This window comes from Sceloporus undulatus, chromosome 2, assembly GCF_019175285.1.
Source record: "Sceloporus undulatus isolate JIND9_A2432 ecotype Alabama chromosome 2, SceUnd_v1.1, whole genome shotgun sequence".
Classification (NCBI taxonomy): Eukaryota; Metazoa; Chordata; class Lepidosauria; order Squamata; family Phrynosomatidae; genus Sceloporus; species Sceloporus undulatus.
Genome location: NC_056523.1, coordinates 309,421,672 through 309,444,068, shown reverse-complemented (window position 1 = coordinate 309,444,068; position 22,397 = coordinate 309,421,672). Strand labels below are relative to the sequence as shown.

General features: G+C 41.3%; 1 protein-coding gene across 1 annotated transcript in view; it reads left to right on the top strand.

The window, feature by feature from the left end:
* Positions 1-22,397, top strand: part of NIPBL (NIPBL cohesin loading factor) — a 236,193-nt gene that overhangs the window by 98,405 nt on the left and 115,391 nt on the right. The window contains exons 4-8 of the mRNA XM_042451336.1: positions 1,439-1,569; positions 2,972-3,071; positions 4,430-4,581; positions 11,462-11,622; positions 13,086-13,179. Of these exons, the coding sequence (XP_042307270.1) occupies positions 1,439-1,569; positions 2,972-3,071; positions 4,430-4,581; positions 11,462-11,622; positions 13,086-13,179 (638 nt within the window). The remainder of the gene's footprint in view (positions 1-1,438; positions 1,570-2,971; positions 3,072-4,429; positions 4,582-11,461; positions 11,623-13,085; positions 13,180-22,397) is intronic.

The following is a 22,397-nucleotide window of genomic DNA, read 5'->3' as shown; positions in this document are numbered from 1 at the left end:
AGAATCAGCATTAGCTTAGCTTGTGACTATAGTCTACTGTACTACTGTACTACTTCTATGCTATGCAGTCATGCTACAATTTGGACAGTCACTCATGGGGAAGAATATAAGCCCTTATGAATTAATATCTGGCTGATGGACACAAGTGAGATTCCAGTGTTACATGATTTTTCTCATAGCAGTAAATAGCAAGGCATGGGAACTACTATATTAGATGTGTAAATCTACATCACTATATAAATAAACTGTAATAATAATATAACTGCTTAGTACATTGGTAAGCAGTATAGAAATGTACTTGATTTTGCTATTGATATATTATACTGAGCCTTACAATATGCCAGTCATACTATATCAAAGTGCAAATAAGTTAAACTGTGTGTTATTGTTATTATTATTAGTCGTAGTAGTATTCTTTACAAATTTTTATAAGCTATGTGGATCTGTAGATTTCAAACTGTTTATAGAACAATAAGAGAGCATATAAATAGATGTTGGGTACAGGAAATGAAATTGTTAGTTGGAATCCTGTTGGTGTCCTACACTTGCATAAATAAGTTCCCTTGTACATCATTATACGGTGAACATATTCAGTTAACAGCTGCATAAGTAGAGTTCTGTAAATGTAACAATTTCACACGCAGTTCCACATTCTTGCATGTTGTGTGTAACTATTTCTGAGGTCCAAATAATCCCATTTGAGACCACTTTAACTGCCCTGGCTCAGTGCTAGGGGATCCTGGGAATTGTAGTTTATTGTGGCAGCAGAATTCTGACAGAGAAGGCTAAATGTCTCTTAAAACTACAGTTCTCAGAATTCCCTAGCATTGAGCCAGGGCAGTTAAAGTAATCTCAAACTGAATTATTTCTGCAGTGTATTTTGGACCTTATTGTCCCATTTAATTTGCTTGAATTGTCCAAGGAATGACTGGACAATAAGCTAGCATACTGGTATTTGGAAGAAGGATGGTTAGATTTACACTTAACAAAATCAATTTTATATCTCAGCCTGAATAATAAAACATGTAGAACATTAAAAAAAAATGACTTGGAGACCTACCATTGTTGCATTTTTCTATATATGCTGATTAAATTTATATTAAAGTAAATTACTTAATTTACTTTGCCCTGTCAGAATTGTGTATAATAAGCATGTTTTCCTCCATATACATAGTTTTTAGGTATTTTGAACAAGTTTAGTAGTAAAGAATGATCCTTCTGTATCAAGCATTTGAATGTGACCCTAGAGTAAGAGTTAATATGTGTAAACAACCAGCACACCAAATCGCTCGCTGTCACAGAAACATGACATGTAGCAGGACATATTACAGTTAAAAACAAAATCCTTTCTGTCTTCCATGCATTGAGACAGAGTTTTCTGGGTACTTCATTTTAAAAATGTCCTCACTAATTCTTGTATGCTTATATTTCCTCTTAGAGAACTGAAAGATAATCTTGGCAGTGATGATCCAGAAGGTGATATACCAGTCTTGCTGCAAGCAGTCCTGGCAAGGAATCCTAATGTTTTCAGGGAGAAAAGCATGCAAAACAGATATGGGGTACAAAGTGGTGAGAGTTTTTATTCATTTTATTATAATTTCTGAGCAAGATAATGTCGAATTATGTTCCTTTTCATTGAGATATTATAAATGGATTGTGAATACAACTTCAAATTATAATATTTCTTTTTCTTTATTGCATAAGAATGTGTATTTTGGTCACTCAGAGGTGAAGCAGATGGGCAGCTAGGAGTAACTTCTGGCCACTTCAGCCACAATTGGGCCCCAATCAGTCAGGTACTGTGGCAACTTTGCTCTCAAAGCGCGTCACGGCGGCAGTCCTGAACGGGCCATTGGCAGGAGCAGTTTTTTACTGCTTCTTTTTGGGCCAGCTCTTGCGGCCTCTGTGCAACTTCAGAGCATCTTCCTGCTACTCCAGGGGCATGTATCATCTGCACGCCACACCCCTGAAGCGGCTGGAAGCTGCTCCTTTTGGCCCATCTGTTTCAGGCCTCAGTGTAGGGCATAAAGTGATTCAGATAAACTATATAAATACGATTTCCTTTCAGGCAAGTTCATTCATTTCTAACATATCTTTGGCTCCAATCAAATGTTAAGTGGTTATAGATTAGAGTCATTTCAGGTTTATCTTGAGCCTTAGGTCTGAATCCAGTCACCTAGGGTAAAATAATTGAAGCTGTAGGATTTATGTGAGTGTTGATTAGCCATTCAGCAAATGATGGGTCTATTCTAGCTGGCCCTAGCAGTTGGAATTAAGGCATAGTGTTGTAGGGCACTAGTAAGGGTAGATACACCAGTAGTATACACTTATATCTCAGCCTGGTTTGATTTAAAATATACTAGTTAGAATCCCTATGTGTATTTAGATGCATGGGAAAGTGGAGGATGATTTGATTAGTGTTGTCCTGATCTATAGACACATATAGGCTCTCTTTAGACAAAAGCCCATCTGACCAAATAAGCTTGGAGGGACAAACTATGGTCATGGCCATTGTTCTGTCTCTATTGACTACAGTAGAAGTTCTGAGAAGATGTGAAATTTCAGAAGATTGGCAACTCTAAACCAAGGCTATGTGCTTAAAAGTTTAAACTAGGGTTCGTGCACATCATTATTTGAGGTACTATTTGAACTGAACAATAGTCAATTAATTATTGTTACATTAAGATAAGCACATGTAACTTCTCATAAAAATGGCAGAAACTGTGTAGTGATTTGCATTGCTGGGAATGAATTTTGTGGTTGTTAGGGATGTTACCAATTTAGCATTTTATCAGTGAAATTTTGCTCCAGTGCCCTTTTCATATGTCGAAAACTGTTCCAGAGTTTGCAACAGTTTCTTTAGATAATGCCTATGTTGTATTTTGTCATAAAGCTCACACACTGCAAAAGAAACATAATGTTCAAGTGAGCAAATATTTTCATGTAACATTTAAAACTTTTTTTTTTAAAGGAATGATGATGCCACAGTATAAACTCTCTCAGAATTCCATGCATGGTAGTCCTGCCTCTTCCAGTTATCAGCAAACCACTATCTCTCATAGCCCTTCTAGGTAAATGTTGTTTATAACATTACATTTCTTGTTTGGTTGGTTGGTTCTCTACAGAAATATACAGTATATGGTTTATGCTTAGTTTGCTATAACCATTTAATATTTTGACTTCAGACTACTGCTTTTTCAAATCCTGGAGTGCTATTTTTTGAATTCTAGTCAGAATGTATAACAAGGTGATTTACAGTATGCCACAAGACTCTGGGGGCAGGATTTGCTAGAACAAGCAAAAAGGATGCAGATGTTCTGTACTGAATCTCCCAAACTGCTTCATATACACCTAAACTTTGCTTTTCAGTACATTTTCTTATTGGCACTTCTCATGCTCATGCAAATCAGTTTTAAAATGTATCTGTTTAAGCAGAATTTCACTGTTATGCTATGAGCAATACTAAACAATTTCATGGCAATTGTATTAAATTCTTTATTAAGAACATTTAACAAAATTGTCTTGGTAATAAGAACAAAATTGAATTAGCTTACCAAATAGATAGTGTTCAATGAAGGGTCTAAAGGAAAATACCTAATAGTTAATGCATAGTGTGCTAGTTTATTAAATTCCTGTCATTATGTAAAAAAATACTTAAAATGACATAAAGTAATATATATGTTCATTACATTAGACGTGCTGAGGTACAGTTCCTATCATCCTTAGCAAGCATGGCCATAGAATAGGATTACTCAGATATACTGCCATGAGCTTCTTGACAAAAGGGTGGGATTTAAATTTGATAAATAAAATAGTGATTTGTATCCAAATTGCTGTGAGATGCAGGTCAATATATATAAGCAAACCTGTACAAGTATTAGTGGTAAGACTTCAAACTGTATAGTGTCACTACATGTTGGATTGTGTTACAATAATATGATAAGCACAAGCTTAAATCCAGTGGGCACTTCCAGTTGGTGTAACCCCGAATGAGTGAAACTTTCATAACTGTTGACTCCTTGTGCCCATAGATTGAACGAGTCTATTCTGCTTAGATTTAGCGGATTAGGCTATACTGAACTAGGAAGGTTCAGCCTATTGTATATAAACTTTCATAGATCATAAATGGGTTTTGAGACTCATATGTGAAATTGAAGAACTCTTGATTTGGGGTATTTTGGGGGGACAACTGAGATAATTCCAATCAGTTTATTTAATATTTTGGTTTGCGTCTAAAGATGTTCTTGCAGTAGTAGATTGCTTCTTTGGTTCTACCTGTAGGGTAGAAAGATTTCTTGTGTGAACAGAAAAGAGTTTATGCTACTTTAGATGGAAGGCAATATATTTATTATTTTACAGGGATTGTGCCATTTGAGTACTGAGTGGTATAACATCTGCTATGTACACTTTGCTTGCACTTTATTTACAGTAGGTTCGTGCCACCACAGACAAGCTCTGGTAATAGATTTATGGCACCACAAAACAGCCCTGTGCCTAGTCCATATGCTCCTCAAAGCCCTGCAGGATATTTGCCATATTCACACCCTCCAAGTTATACACCTCATCCACAGATGCAGCAAGGTATTTATCTTTTTTATTCTTCAGAATATATGCTAAATCACTTGGAATTGCATTCTGATACGCACATCTATGTAGCTGTCTCTTTTCATAACAGAAATTTCATAACTTCCACTCGTCAGGCATACAAATGAAATTATAAATATCTGACAAATCCTTGCTAAAAACAAAATGTAAATACAAACATAAGATGGAATAACTGATACTATTTCAGTTTGGGACAGTGTGAGAGACAGACACAATATGTTTAATTTAAAAGGAAAAAATATATTTATTTTGGTTGAAAAAAACTTCCCTGATTAATTTGTAAGACCTTTTGCTTACAAATGATGATAAGTATAAAACCTACCAAAATGTCTGTCCGGTCCCTAGCACAGGTGCTTCACTAAGATGGCTGAGGCTTTTTCAGTCTTGAAACAAGGTCAGAGAATGGATTAGAAAGGTCTCTCTAAAAATGTGTAGACACAGGTCACAGAGTTTGCATCTCAGCATATTTTTAGCGGTAACTCTGCACTGCAGCCTGTAACAAACACAGTGCAGCAGGACCCTCAGACCTTGAGATAGGAGGAGGGAATACACTGACGTGAGGATAAGGATGAGCTGTGGGAGCCAGATCCATTATGCTCCTGTTTATTTGTATCTAACCCTCCTTCTTCATGGTCTCTGCAAAGCACACAAATGGGTTATTCTGCACCTGCCCAGCATTTCCGGATCCTACTGGAATCGCTAGGGAAGACTTTTTGGCGGTAGCTCCGCCCACCCTCTATATAGGCAGGAGGTCTTCCCGACCTTTCTCAGTTCCTTTTGTCCACCACGTGAGCAGCTTAGGAACCTCGCGCAGGAATCGCTCCTTCCTTAGCTTTTGCTTTTGTTTATTGCGTTTACTCTGACTTTGGCTGTCTTTGACGACTCCTTTGGATTGTGATTTGGACTTGGTTTGGACTCTGATTACGGTAAAAACTCGGAATCCTCAACCATTCTCTCTCTTCATCCCTCGGGTGTGTTGGAAATGTCCACGCACTCGTTTAAAAAGTGCTCCGATTGTGGGACCAACATCCCTGCACAAGATAGACACTCTTTGTGCCTCTTCTGCCTGGGCGAGCATTACGTCCCCGCTTCCTGCCCTCACTGCATGGCCTTCACTCCACAGGCCAGAAAGAACAGGGAGATGCACTTGCAATCCATGATATATGCACAAATTTTGAAGCCTCCTGCCTCCTCCAAAGCCACTGCCAAGGGCAAACTCTCATCTCTGGCTTCTGGGGTCCCTGCCAAGGCTACCACTACCGAGGGCAATACCCCCTTGTCTCTTCTGAGGGTCACTGCCAAAGCTACTGCAGCTGAGGGCAAACCCTACACGGATGTCTCTGGGTCCCAAACCCCAGACAAACCGAGGTCCATGAACCAGGATGTGGCTGGCCACCCATCCTCATCAAAAAGGAATAAGTCATCTGAGTCCTCCAAACTGGAGAAAAAGAAGCACAAGTCCTGGGACAAGTCCAAGGACTCATCCCATCACGCTGCAAAAAAGCCTCGTCTTTCTGCGGACTCTGACACTGACTTCCGGTCCCATACTGACGTTTCATCCCAGCCAGCCAAGACCGACCTGGCTTCAGTACCATGTGCCCAACCAGCGCCGCTGACCCAGACGCCTTCCATTCCCAACTTCTGAGCCCGACCCGAGATGACCACCTTCTTGCACTCCCTCTCTGAGCCCTACCAACTTTCGGAGGCCGAAGAGGAGCCTTCTCCTCTCACCCATGCGGCGATCCCAGACTGACTCTCTCAGACTTTGGAGGTTGTTGATTTCGAGGATGAGCAGGACTACGATGCTGAACCCCCTAAACGGGATGTCATCTTTGATCAAGCTACAGGCTCCTACTTCCTGCCTCTTGATCCATCTGAAGTATGTGGGGGCCGGTTCATCGCAACCTTCAAACCGGTTGAACCCACCTTGCCTACACCAAGGTCAACGGCTGAATCCGTTCCTCGGTCGCGCCTCTCTTCTGTCTCCCGTGCAGAACTCCATGGCACGAAGGTTCTACGCCTCTGCAGTCTTAGATCTGAAGATCCAGAACTATTCGGCATGCATGGCTGCCTACCAACAACAGCATTGGGGGAATGCCCTTCCCCTTTAGGAAGACCTCCCTAAGGACAAGAGACAGACTGCCATGGCCATCCATGCAGAGGCCCACGCCTTGGCCTCACATCAGATTTCAGCGGCCCGACATTCTGCTGACTGTGCCTCCCGGCAACTTTCCAGCTCCTTGGCCCTCCGACGCCATGCCTGACTAAGGGCCTCAGATCTCACACCTCAAGCCAAACAGGCTATTGAAGCACTCCCCTTCGATGCCACGGGACTCTTTCATAAGGAGACTGATGAGAAATTGGATTTCAAAAACAAGATGAAGAACACAGCCCATAAATACGGTATGTCCTCTTCCTCCACTTCTCATTCTCCTTTCTCTCAACGTCATTCAGAATGGCAGAGACCCACCTATCCCCCCAACCAGGGTAGATCCAACCAGTCCTCGGACTACCAACAACAACAGTTCTTCCCTTCCCAGCAACAAGGCAAGTGCCAACAATAACAAAAATACTAACAAAAAGGAGAACTCAGACCAGGGCAAACACTGCTTCTGAAGTCCTCCAGCGCACTCCGTCCCGTCAACCCCCTTCGGGGATCGCCTGGCCCACTTTCATCATGCTTGGGCCTCTATAACATCTGACTCCTGGGTGCTTTCAGTTGTCTGTAGGGGTTATGCACTGGAGTTGCAATCGCCCCTCCAAGGCGTACCATCCTCACCACCCTCCCCTCAGACTCCTTTCTCTATGAAGTGCGCTCTCTTTTGCAAAAAGGGCCATCGAGCCCATCTCCCCGTCCCGGGCCCGACACTGCCTGTTTTCCAGATATTTCATTGTTTCCAAGGCTTCAGGTGGCCTCCGCCCCATCCTGGACTTGCGGTTTTTGAACTCTTTCATGACTACAAACATTTCCATATTTTAACTTTGGCTTCCATCTTGCCTCTCCTGCAGGAGTCAGACTGGTTCGCCACTTTGGACCTCTGGGATGCCTATTTCCACATCGGCATCCTAAAAGACCACCGGGACTTCCTTGCCTTTTCTGTTGGCTCTGACTGCTTTCGGTACTGTGTGCTACCATTTGGACTCTCCTTTACCCTGAGGATTTTCACGAAGTGCATGGCAGTTGTAGCGACATACCTCCGCCAACAAAACATCATCGTCTTCCCCTACTTAGATTACTAGTTGTTTGTGGCCCCGTCCAGACAGATGCTCCTCTCTCATCTCAACCGGTTGCTCTCCCTCCTTCACCAGTTTGGACTCATGATCAACATGGAGAAGTCCACCCTCTGCCCAGACCAGCGGGTGTGCTTCATAGGAGCCACCTTGGACTCAAGCACCTGCAGAGCATACCTCCCTCAGGACAGGTTCCTCAACCTCAGGTCTGCAATACATCGCTGCCTCTTCCCCTGGTGCATCACTGCCTGGACAGCTCAGGTCGCCCTTGGCCACATACCATCCATCACATACGTCACACCCTGGGCCCGTCTCCGCCTGTGTCCTTTCCAGTCCTGACTCCTCTCAGTGTTCAACCCTGCTTTCAACGACCCACGGAAGTGGCTCACCATCCTAAGGCCGTCGCCCACTCTCTCCGCTGGTGGCTCAACCTACAGAATGTCTTGTTGGGCATCCCTTTCCTCCCACCACAACTTCAGGCCTCACTGACCACCAAACACAGGCTGGGGAGCCCATCTCAACAACATCTCTGTCCATGGCAGGTGGTCCCCAAAAGCACACCAGTTGCACATCAATGCGCTTGAGATGCTGGCGGTTCAAAAGGCACTCAAGGCCTTCGAACTCTCCCTGTGGAACCAGGTCGTCCTCCTTCTCATGGACAACATGACTGTGATGTATTACATCAACAAGCAAGGAACTGGTGCATCCGGAGATGGATCACCCTGCAAGCCATTCATCTCCCAGGAGAGGAGAATAAACTAGCAGACAAACTGAGCAGAGCTCCGGACTCTTGTCACGAGTGGCAACTGAACCATCAAGTCGCCCTCCTTCTGTTTTCTTAATGGGGAACCCTGGACATCGACCTTTTTGTCTTGCGTCTCAATGCTCAATGCAACCACTTCTGCTCCAGGATCCCTTCACCTCGGTCCCGAGGGGATGCCTTCCTCTTCCAGTGGCTCAGCAAAAAGTTCTACAGCTTTCCCCCGTTTCCTCTCATCACCAGAGTAGTAGCCAAGCTACGAACGGACAGATTAGATGCAATCCTGATCATCCCTTAGTGGCCGATACAGCTGTGGCTGGCCCCGCTTCTCCACCTCTCCCGGAACCGTTTCTGGCCTCTGCCTCTCCGTCCCAACCTCATCCTCCACAGTGGTTGGGTTTGCCACACTGATGTGGACACTCTCCATCTCTTGGCGTGGCGAATTCAGCCCTGACCAGCCTCTCGGTATCGGTCCAAGAAATCACTTTGGCTTCCCGAAAGCCCTCCACTCAGCGCTCCTACGCCTACAAGTGGGACAAATTTTTGGCTTTTCTGTCCTCAATGGGACTCACCTCTTCGGAGGTCACCATCTCTGTTGTTCTGGACTTCCTCCATCACCTCTCAGCATCTGGAGTTTCCATTTTGTCCCTGAAATGCTACCTCGTGGCCATCTGTGCACACTTTCAATTTTCTGGCCGCCCATCCTTCTTCACTGACCTACTAGTGAAGAAATTTTTCAAAGGCCTTGCCAATCTAAGACCGCCGGCAGTGATCACAATCCCTACTTGGGACCCCCAGCTCGTCTTAGCAGCAGTGGCTACCTCACCTTTTGAACCTCTGGCTTCCTGTGACCTCAGGCTCCTTACCTGGAAGACAGCCTTTCTGGTAGCTATCATCTCGGTATGCTGTGCCAGTGAACTCTGTGCCCTCTGTACAGATGCTCTGTACCTGAAATTTTTCAAGGACAAAGTCATTCTCCGTCTGGACATCTCCTTTCTACCAAAAGTTGTATCCACTTTTCATCTCAGCCAGGACAGCATCCTACCTACGCTAGCACCGAACCCAACCACCAACACCGAGCCCCGACTCCACTTCTTTGATGTCAGGCAGGCGCTAGCCTTCTACTCGACAGGACAGCATCCTCTCGTTGTTCCACTAGACACTTCGTCTGCTATTCCAACCCAAAAATGGGGCTTCCAGTCACACCTCAACGTTTTTCCAAGTAGGTGACTTCCACAATCTTTCTCTCTTACGAGATTTTTGGGAAGACTCCGCCTGCTCGAATTCGAGCCCATTCCACCAGGGCGGTAGCTTCATCTTCAGCCTTCCTCTTGGAATTCCCTTGGAGGACATTTGCAAGGCTGCAGTGTGGTCACAACCTCTGACTTTCATCAAGCACTACAGACTTGATACCAGACACCGGCGTGAAGCAGCCTTTGGCAGAGCTGTTCTCCTTTCCGGAACACACTAAGGTTAGTTGGCACCTGTCAAACATGGCACACTGTTTCTGGTTTAATGATTCTTTATTGTCAGGACACTCCCTCCTCCACCATGGGAAAAGCTTGCCAGTATAAACCATTTGTGTGTTTCGCAGAGACCATGAAGAAGGAGGACAGGTTGCTTACCTGTAACTGTAGTTCTTTGAGTGGTCATCTGCGAATCCACACAAATCCCACCCATCCTCCCCTCTGTCGTGTCATTCTCTTTTCCTTGTCTGCTCTTATGGCAGACCATTTTTTGGAACTGAGAAAGGGCGGGAAGATCTCCTGCCTCTATAGAGGGTGGGCAGAGCTACCGCCAAAAAGTCTTCCCTAGCGATTCCAGTAGAATCCGGAAATGCTGTGCAGGCGCAGAATAACCCATTTGTGTGGATTCGCAGATGACCACTTGAAGAACTACAGTTACAGGTAAGCAACCTGAATGGCCTAAATACCTTGAAAGCACTAGATCCATCTGATCTGGGAAGCTAAGCAGGGACAGGCCTCATTAGTACTTGGATGTGAGACTACCAGGGAATATCAGATGGTGTGAGCTATATTTCAAAAGAATATCTCAGTGGTAAACCACTTCTCAATATTCCTTGCCCAAGAAAACTTAATGAAATTTGTGGGGTCTCCATGAATCAACAGGTGACTTGGAGGCAGGTACACACAATCCAGCTGAAAGTACTAGCTGGTATAAATAAATAAATACAAATATCTGTAATAAATAACTTCTGGAAATATATATATATATATTTCCATTTTCCTGACACTTCATTACAAGCAGTGTATTTAAAAATACTAAAAATTGATGAAGCATGATATAATTTATATTAGTCCAGTTTATTTTTTATCAGTAGTCATTTCCTTATGACTCCAGGTATCCTCATATATTAGTGAGTGAATTGTAGTGTAGAATAATTTGTGAATCATAATATATATTTTGATTTTAAAAATCCAATAATGACTTTAAAATGACTTGTATGGAGGTAACTTTTATAAGAATCCTATAGATTTAGTACATCATAGTGGAGATCAGGATTTGCCTGACCTTGTTTTTGAACTCATCTAGTCTCCCCATGCTGACTGATTTAAGACTGATTTAATGTACACCTGGGAATATCAGTAATACCAGAAAATTAGAGGGTCCTGAATGATGAGTGGCACAAGCCAGTGTGTTTCCATTGTGCAGATTTATATTTTGTCACAATATACAGCTCTCTTATGCAAAACTTAGTACAGAAAATCCCTCATAGACGTCTTTGGAGAGTTTATATGCTCAAAATCCTACTTCAAAGAAATATAGTCTCATGTAAAGTCTGTTTTTTGGTTATTTTTGTAGTAAAATACTATACGAATGCATTCACACTTTTCTTAATTTCAGCTTCAGTATCTAGTCCCATTGTCTCAGGTGGGATGAGGAATATACATGAAAATAAGGTTACAAGTCAGTTGTCAGGCGGTTCAGCTAATCATCATGCTGATAATTCTAGACATGGCTCAAATGAAGACTACCTACAGATGGTGCACAGAATAAGCAATGAAGTATGTAAAAGTTGTATTTTTTTTTACGATAGCCTTAAATATTTCCAATTCCTCAAAAGATGTTAGCCCGCTAATAATTACTCTTATAAATTGTTCTGTGAGGCAGTGCATCCATAGTTAGGTATTTGTATTGTATGTTAATTTCAGAAAGATTTACTGTGAAAATTTACTGTGTATTTGGAGACCAAAGGCTTGTTTTGTAAATGAGTTGATGGAACACTAGAAGTAGTAATGGCTTTGCTTAGAATGTGTCTGTAGCACTACATTTGAACAGAAAATATGGACCCTGATCCATTTTGTTTGCATACCTGTATTACTCACAAAGCTTTCCAGATAAGTTCCATGTAGTGACTGCTGATCCATATCATAATGGTTTCTAGAAGAAAATCTTTCTAGTGTGTGATTACATTGAAATACTTAAGTTTCTTACTCTTCTTGACTTGTTCAAGAACTCTGTCATGCACTTTGAAAGCAATGTGAAGGTGCATCTGGTTGTGAATCGTGTGTTTTAGGGCTGATCTAGTGATTCCCCTATCAGATGTGTGCTTTGCATTCTATTTTGTTAGAATGGCTACAAAACCCTGCTGTGAACTAATAAAAATCAAGCATAGGTTCCAGTAACCAAGGAATAGTCTTTGTTCAGAATAATTAAGCAGCCATAACTTAGTGTGGTTTACCAAGGATCAGCTAAGTGTGGCCCTCCAGATGTTGTTGGACTTCAGCTCTCAGTTTTTCTCACCTTCATCTGTACTGGTCTAGACTAGTGGAGCAGATGTTCAACAATGACTTGACTGACTTACTTAAATCACCTGATCTATATACTTTGGCACTGTGTATGTGTGTCTGATAAACAAACTTATACAGTTGGCCCTCCTTATACAGTACACAGATTTTTTATACATGGGTTCAAGCATCCACAGATTGAAAATATTAAAAAAAAAGTATAGATTTCAAGTATCAGACCTTGATTTTTCCGTTTTACATAAGGCACACCATTTTGCTATGCCATTGTATTTAATGGGACTTGAGCATAAACAGATTTTGGTATTCACGAGGGTTCCTGGAACCAAACCCCAGCGGATAACAAGGGTCCACTGTAAATAAAATACCATTATCTTCACTTCATGATTTCAAACACAAGATTAGCACTGTGTATGTTTATTTGTAAATTTATTAATTCATAAATTTGTGAAGGACTATAACTATCTTCACCCCATTATTTCACACCAAAATCCAGTGATACTTTTTAGTAAATTCTATCCTACATAGTTTTGATTGTGCAACTGTATCACTATTGCATATATTTACATATAAAATGAAGTTGAAATAACTACTGATATCTTGTATGAATGACAAATAGTACTGGCATCTATTTTTATGTCTATATTGTATCATATACAAAGCAAAAATACAAAGTCACTAAAAACATTTATCATTTCTAATAACCACAATTATTCTCTTAGGATGGTGATTCTTCTATAAGGAACACTGCATCGTTTTCTTTGCGATCACCACAGTCTGTATGTTCTCCTGCTGGAAGTGATGGAACCCCTAAAGGTACTTTTATTTTTTTGTTGTATCTTTTTGTAGATAGGAATTGTACTTATATTCTGAAAGTTCAAAAGGAACAAGTAAAACCAGAAAGTACATGGATTCCTAGGAAAGAACCATTAATAGTTCAGCCAAATCTAATTGTATTTAATTTGTATTTTCCTCTGTGTGACATGATTGGAAGCGTCTCTTTCATTTTGGTTGTTGACTCTTGCTGATTTATAGTTTCATTACAAAAGTAACATATGTATGTATGCTCTCGCATTAAAAAGGCATGTTATTTTGATGTTGAAAAATTCAATAGGAGCTAGATTTTAAAATGCAGTCTTAAGTTGTTATAATGTAATAAGCTTAAATAACATTCAAAGTGGTTCACATGAGTTCCTGAGTATATTTGCGCTGGAGGAGCTACAAATGCCTAGTGGAGTGTTGTCTCTAGGAATCTCTAGCTCCTTCAGTGCAACTTTTGGTTAAAGTTTACCATAGAGTTGCGCTGGACCTAGATATTCCTAGAGAGAACCTATTAATAAAATCTGTGAATAGTCAAAGCTGCAAATGTGGAGGGACGAGTATATTTTCTTCACAAGCTTAAACATTAGTTTATATTTGCAACATTGCATTGAAACAAAGACATGTTCAAGAAACTGAAGACCATTAAAAAGTTAAGTTAGGCCACAATTTTGTTTTGGTGTTGAATGCTTCTAAATAGATGTACATATGCAGGAAATAGAATTGTAAAGAGGCACAATGTCTGTACCCACTGGAGGGCTGCTGCTTTGTGCCTAGGAGTTTATCACATGGGGAAAAGCAGGGGTTTAAACTGTCATCATCCCATGAAAGTCTCACAATAGTGCTGAAGATTTTCACACAATGTCATGATTAAAGAAGACTTATCCCAGCAATAACCAGGTAATAACCGGCAACAAATCATTCACGGGCAAATCCCATGAATGATTTGTTGCTGGTTGTTACCTAGTTATTGCCAGGATAAGTCCTATTTAATCGTGATGTATGTGAAAATCTTCCTGCTATCCCGTAAATTTCATGAGATGAATACAGTTTAAAACCCCGCTTCCCCCACAGCCCAATTTTCTCTTGTTTGATAAAGTCCTATGTGGCAGAACCAGCAAGGGGACTGATGCACAACAGGAAACTGACAAGCAGACTCCTCTGTGCATTGCACACTCCCAGTGAGCATTGGTTACATAGTTTTGCACTTAAGTGCACACAAATGTGTATTGCATGGAGGGACATAGAGGATTTCAGCCATAATTTTCAACCATTGTACATTAGGAGACTGAATATCCATTCTTGGAATGACATGGAGGAACAATCCACCAGTAATGTGTTTATCGACCAACAATGCAGGAATTAAAATTATATTTCAGTTGGATTCATTGAGACGCCTTCCCTTCCCAGTTTTAAAATATATCTGCCTGCCAACCAGATGTAAGAACCCTTCCCTGGCAAGTCAGTTGTATTTTACTTGATTAATATGGAAAGGAAGGTTAGAGTTTTGGATGAAAAGGTGGGAAAGAGTGTGACACTGCTGATTTCTGTAGGTAATAGAACTCAAACTGCAGCAAATAGTAAGATGAGCAATGCCCCCTGGTGTTTGACAAGCAGATTTTGGGAAGTGGAGAGGGCAAGTATGGAAATGGTTCAGATGACCACTGTCCAGCATGTTGGTGGTGGTGAGAGGGATTTGGAGTTAAAATAGATTTAAAAACAATTTTTTCAACTTCAAGAGTGGGACGGATGAAATGAAAATTAAAGACAAATACTGTAGAGGAATTTATTGAAATGAGAGTGTGATCAGGAAACAAAAGTAAGTGAGTCAGATTTAACAAGAATAAGTACAGTGGGTCCTCGCCTTACGCGGGGGATCCGTTCCGGATCCCTCTGTGTAAGGCGAATTCCGCCTATGCTCGAGCCCCATTGGAAACAATGGGGCTCGTGCACGGTGGCGCGGCGGCGCGGGCGCGCGCACCCATTCAATTGAATGGGACGCGCCGCCCCTTCTGCCCCACACGCGCCGGCGGCTTTGAGCACCTATGCTCAAAGCCGCCTATAAAAAGGCAGCGTATGGCGAGGCGCAACTGTAAAAAGGAGAGAAATATTCAAAGCAGGTTTGAATTTGCCTTCAGTAGTCAGAGAGGAAAACTGCTGCACCAGAAGCTGGTTCAGAGCACCATCTTAATTTAGCAAGTTAAAGGGTAGGGCGAGGGGAGGTTCCCCATTATGTAGCAACCTGCAGTTGCCAAACTTAGCTGGTCAGACTCCAGCATCTGCTGTTGCTAAGGGGAATGGAGCAGAATGCAGTAGCAGTAGCCATTGCAGACTCCATTATCTCTTATGAGTACAGTAATAAGGATGGCTGGTTTTGTGGAATATTTGAAGATTATGTGTACTTAGGAAGTTGATTCAAAGTGTGCAGACTTCTAGAGATGGTACACAACAGTCACCTAATGAGGACAGGGTATGTTAAATGCTCCAATCTATATTTAGATATTCAGAGAATTATTAACAATGAATTGGTTGCTTTTCCATCTGCTCATAATAGTAAATTTTCAACCTTCAGTCCGCAGGGAACTGTCTAATTAAAAATAATAATTGTAAGCTGCTCTGGTAGCCTTTAGGGCTGAAGGGCGGGGTATAAATACCATAAATAAATAAATAAATAAATAAAATCAGCAAATTCAGATTAATTTATTTAATACTGTATAATGAACTAGTTCAATGCAATGCAAGGAAATCAGTTGCCAACAACAAGCATATTATAAGGCAAGGCAAGTCTTGAAAATCAGATTCAGCATCAAGACAGTTTGTTTGCAGCAAGGAGGAGGAAATTGAATATATTTGTAGATGTCAGTGTAATTACACCATGTTTGCAACCCAAGGAATGTTTAAAGAAGAAAAAGCATAATCAGAGTATTCAGCTGGTTTGTGGAGTTAGATCAGGGGTAGGCAACCTTTTTGAGCCGGGGGCCGGGTTGCTGTCCCTCAGACAACTGGGGGGCCGAAGCCGGGGGTGGAGCTTCCACCCCCGGGGGCGGAGCTTCCACCCCCAGGGGCCAGGCCACCTCCTCTTTGCCGGCCCCTGACGGGGCCCCAGGCCCTGTCAGAGGCTGGGAAAGAGCCGGCGGGGACTGCCAGCGCTGGAGGCCTCCCTGTCTTTGCTGGCCCCTGACGCCAGGGGCCCGCTGCCGCCATCGGAGCCCTCCTGGAGGGCCCCTGTGACGGCAACTGGCCTCCCAGGGGCCCGCTGCCGCTGCCGGAGCCCTCCTGGAGGGCCCCAGCGAAGGCAACGGGCCTCCCAGAGGCCCGGTGCGGCTGCTGGAGCCCCGTTTCAGGGCTCCGGAGGCCGCAGCAGGCCTCTTAATGGTCGCCACCATTTTGCTCTTCAAAATGGCGGCCGAAGCCGCCGAAATTGGCGGCGATTTCGGCGGCAGGAGGGACCGGGGGCCGGCGGTTGCCGACCCCTGAGTTAGATTAAGAAAAATATCTAAGTGATGGAAGTAAAGCGTATTAGTGTGGAGTTTACTAAGTGGAGATTATGTGTGTGAAGCATGAGAAACAGGTGTACACAGATAAGCTATTTGACAGGGAGGCATTCAGCCTTTTGAAAAGTTTTACAGACTTTAGATTTAGAGGAATTTTCTTATAATTCTAAAGTAGATGATGCAGCTGTTCAGGAGAGTAGGGTGGCTTCAGTACTATAGGCAGAGGTAACAACAGATCAATGAGTCAATCTGGTAGGGACACAGGAGACAGCATTCATTTCCCAAGGAATTTGAGAAGCAGGTACATTTCTTCACTGGTTTTTAAGGGCAGAATAAAGCAAAAGATTGTTTTGGCAGAAATCCAATACCTCATGGAAATTGGAGCAGTAGAGAAAGTGTTAGTGGGGCAGAGATATTCTGGTGCTTATTACATCATGTTCACTGTTCACAAGAGTAACGGGGCCTACAGATCTTTCTTGAATCTCAGGTACTTGAACAGATTTGTGTTGTACTAAAAACTCAAGCTAGAGACTCTGCAAATAGTAAAGGATAACAAACTATGGATATTTGATGGTGTCGGTAGATTTGTAAGAGACATATGTCCATGTCCTGATGGCTCCAATACACAGGCATATTTGAGATTTCAGTTTCAAGGGAAACATTTCCAGTTTAAGGCACTTCCTTTTGCTGTGGCATCACCTCTCAAGGTATTCCACTAATGTGTTAATCCCACTGGTGGCATGTCTCAGGCAGAAGGGAGTGCATTCATAGCCTTACCTGAAAGGTATTTTGTTTAAAACCATGTCCATGGTAAAGACTGTGAGATATTTGATTTTAACAATCCATACTCTGGAGAGGCACAGCTTTCTAGTAAATTATGGGAAGAGCCATTTGAAACCAACCAAAAGTTTGACTCATTTAGAGGCTCTGATAGTTACCATGGTTAGTTATCTACCATTGTCTCAAGAAAGAAAAGAGAAGTTAAGGCAGAAGATAGGTCAGTTGGTGACTTTGAGAACAGTGGATGTGATGTACTTAGTGAAGATAATGTGTATCCTGATTTCTGTCAAACAGCTACTGCATTGGGGCAGATTTCATGCAGAAATTCTTAATTCCCCACCAGGTCAAAAGGGATCATGAGCCATTATCAGGTAATGCTGTTGCACTCATTGAAAAGGGAATTGAGGTCGTAGTTGAACACATGCATCTAGACAAGAATATTCCCTTACTGAATCCTTACAAGGTGCAAGTGATGTGAGAATTACAGGATGGGGAGCTCATTGTGGAGATCACTCAGCTCGGGGAGTTTGTAGTTTTGTGAACAAGAGACACAATATAAATTATTAGAACTCAAAACTATCTAGTTAGCTCTTTTGAGATTTGCAGCAATTGTCAAAGATCATCATATACAGATATGTCTGACAACTTGACATTGAAAGCAGTAAGGGAGGATTTGCAGTCAGGGTGGATTTACATTCACGTCCTCTGATAGCAGAATCCAACAGTCTTTTGAGATAGGTGGAGGAAAATTATGGCAGTTTATTCAAAAGTAACTCTGAATGTACAGTAGGACCATGAATTATGTGAGTTTGCATAACATGGGTTCACTTACATGCATTGGAAGAATTATATTCCCTCTAGGCATTTTTTAGGTTCTCCATATCATTTCTATTATATGCTTCTATCTGAAGTTGACCATAGTCCTGGAGGATCTAGAAAAAGCCTAGAGAAGTGATTTCTTTTGCTAATTCTAGGTTCTCCAGCATGACTCTGTGGTCAACCTCTGGCAAAAGCATACCACTGAATCATGCGGGAGGACCTAGAAAATATTTAGACAGAACACTTTGTCATGTATTTTTGGTAAGAGAAATAGGGTTCCAGATTATATGCAAAAATTATATTGCACAGGGGATCACAGAACAGATCTCTCATTTAATATGCAGTTGTATTTTACAAGTGGACTTCCTGAGAAGGAACAGGATTACTTCAGGAGAACAGAGCTTACATCGAGAGATGTTCAAGAGTTTGAATGAGTTGTTAGGATATTTTGACACAGATCTGTTTTTGTCTGGCGGGAATACCAAATTAAAAAAGATTCTATTCCGTAGATGGAAGCAGTGGTGCATAGTATACACACTGCTCCGTTTGTGTTGTGGCCGAAGGGAATGCATTGTGTTTTTTCTGCAATGAAAATCATTCAGAGTCCTTCTGAAGGTGCAGCAGGAGAAGGCACCTGTAGTAATGATAGCACCTTGGTGTCTGAAGTGTCCGTGGTTCCTTTGTTGCTGCAGATGTCAGTGAGAGAGCCCTGTCTCTTCCACAAAGCATGGATCTATTCAAAGGCCAGTCTTACATCCCAATCCAGGTTGCTTACATTTGACTGCCTGGATCTTGAAAGGAGGTTTCTGAAGGCCCAGAGGAGGTGGTCAAGACAATACTGGCTTCAAGGCGCAGTTCTACTCAAAGAATATACAACATGACATGGAAAATGTTCTAAGATTGGTGCAGAATTCAATTTTTAAAGATTGAGCATGTGCAAGTAAAGCATATACTACAGTTTCTGCAGCATGGTTTATGTAAAGGTCTGAAACCAATTACTTTTAAATACAGATTTCAGTATTGTCTATAGTATGGAAGTTTAAAAGACTGTCACTTTGCATTCACCCATACATAATAACGTTTCTGAGGGGTGTAGAAGAAGTAAAGTAGAAGTCTTTTCCAACTAAGTATAGATTCTATACCTGGGATTTGAGCTTGGTAGTAAATGTTCTAAGTCCCCTTTTGAAACATTAAAGGAAGCTTCATTAAGGTTATTATCTGTCAAAGTTGCATTTTTGGTAGTGATTATGTCCTTGCAAAGAGTTTTGGAGCTGGTGGCAATGTCAGTTAATCCAAACTTCTGTAAATTTGAAGAGGATAGATCAGTATTATCTTTGATCCAACTTTTTGGCTTAAATGTATTTTTAAAGGAGATGGAATTAAGGGTATATTTTTATCAGACTTCTGCACATGATGGAACCATCCATTGGAGTGTAAATGGCACACTTTGGATATTTGCAGAGCTATAAAAATGTATTTAAAGAAGACAATGTAGGTAAGATATACAGAAGCTTTGTTTGTCCCTCTTTTAATTCTAGGAAGTTAGGGCAAAAGGCTTATAAGGCAGTCATAGTGAGATGGATAAAAGCTTTTATTTTTCGTGCTATGATTTTGCACAGAACCCAAGGCCTAATAGTGTTTGACCACATCAACTAGGCCATTATCCACTACCACTGCAAATGCCGTATCAGTATCATTAGAGGATGTATGTAATGCAGGTAGTCTGAGCCAACTATGTTTATCAGGCATTACAAATTAGATAAATACAAATCAGCACAAAGAGCATTTAGATGAATGGTGTTACAAGTGGTGGTACAGTAACATTCATTGGAGCCCATTCAGTTAAGGGACTTGGTTAAGTCTCATTACAGGTGGATTCCTCCTCCCTGCCAGTCTGAGAATGAGTAGTTGGTGCTTACCATGAATTATCATTCTGCGATGGCAGGAGGAGCAATCCAGTCCACCTCAGAGGTGGTGAATGTAGTTTGTTTGAAGATTTTGAGTATTCTTTAGGTCAGGCAGGACAGGGAAGAAGCCTCAGTGAATCCAACTAAAATAGAACTTTGACTCCTGTATCATTGGTTGGCATGTGGAGATAAACACATTTCTAGTAAATTGATCCTCCTGCCATCCCAGAATGATAATTCACGGTAAGTAGCAACCACTCATTTATTCAGTCAGATCCTCTAACTCTTTAGGCATACTTTGACTCAAAAGAATCCCAAGTTTCATCTACGTTTGATAACATTTTACAGATAAGTAATTACTCTTCCAGGAATTAGGTGACGTTCTATTACCCTGGAATGTTGTGTACATTGCAGAATCTGAACAAATTTTGTCTTGATTTTGAGAATATTTTCCTTTTTCCTAACTGACCAAGGCAGAGACAAGATATGCTCATCATAGCTTCATTTGAACTGGTTTTGTGAGCTTTATATGCACATGTATGTATCAGGCCATCAGCTGTTATGCATTACAGTGACGATAGTTTCCAGCGACAAAAATTAGATCCAGGGCTTTCTTCTTTTCCCCTTTAAATAGGGGATCATGTGAAGTGACTGAGCTGTATATGAAGCTCTTTAAGGCTGTTGTCAGACTTTAAACATAGCCATGTTTAGTTTATGAAGTGTTATATTGCTGTACAAGGTCCCAGTGTAAAGTCATTCTTAAAAGCAACTAAATATAATTTAAAATCAACTATTTATTCTGGATTTCTGGCTGCAGAGAATTTTTTTGTTCTCTGATAACCCACATGTAAACTCTTATTTGGAGACAAGTTTTAGTAGTTTTAATATCCCCTTCAATTCAGGTAATTTCTACAAGGTTTATATGCTGAAAAACTACAGTCTAACTGAATTTCTTGATTGATAGAAAGCCATATTTATTTCTATTATAAATAAAATTGTAAGGATAAGAAATATCAGTATTCTGGGTGAACTGCTTCAACTGCTAAACAAGTCAATAAAGATGAAGTATCCCCCCCCCAATAATGCAAGTAGAAAAAAACTTGTACAGATAATGAAACATGGGCTTAGGCCTTGACTTCATAATACAATCACATTTTGAATAGTAGATTCAGTATTCTTGCTGTGTATAATTGGATCTTTTCACAAGAAATTCCTCTGATTTTCCTACAAACTACTCAGCAATACAAAATAGTATTTATTCAAATAACTAATTATAAAAGGTGTGGATAGTATTAAACCTGCCAGCAGTTAACTAATGTTGGTCAGGGCATTGATGCTTGTTTGTAGGGAATAATTCTCATTGGAGCATCTTGATAATAGTACTTGAGATGAAAAAGTCCTCAAAGCTAAATTAGAAGAAAGTTGTATCAGTCAATTCTGTGTGAGAAATACTGAGAAGATTTGGATTCTACTGACCAGTTGAATGAAATAATTTTTTGATCTTTTTTTCAGTTTTTCCAGATCTTAGGTGAAGATTTGAAAGGTCATTTACAGTAGTTACAGTTTCAAGCTGTGGGATGGGGGTGGGGTGAAGATACTATTCAAAATCATTTCTTTCTTTGGGTGTTGGAAATAGCTCACGTAATGGCAAAATGTATACTTTCAGGATTACCAATATATGTATCAATGGCATCAGAGCCGAAGTTGAATTTCAGCTGTAGCAACTGGAAAAGGCTCATTTTAATAGAACTGAAGGACCACTCATTGGATCATCTTAAAAGAAGTCAGATTAGTTCTTGTGTACCTGTCAGCACAATTTGTGGGAAGAGTCTATGAATCAACATGTAGATTTACTACTTGACTAGTTGATCATCTTTTTGACAAACATGATGATGAAGCAGTGGGCCTTTGCAAGTCTGAATTGTTCCAGACCTTGAAAGTTTCTGATTGAAGCAAGCTGTGCCAGTTATAGTTGGATGTGCATATGAAGGTGAGACCTGAGAAGCAAACCAGTTTTCGTAAGAAAATGTCCTCGCACACAGGAGAATTCTTTTATAAGAATAAATCAACCATGCAAACTTTCAATTAGAAAATACTGCCTGCTGACATACTGAGAAAAAGGACTCTTGCATCTATATAGAGCACAGTTATAAGTGAGTGTTGATGACCGAGGATTATTTCTATCAAAATGTTGGGAACCACCATCTCTTCAAAA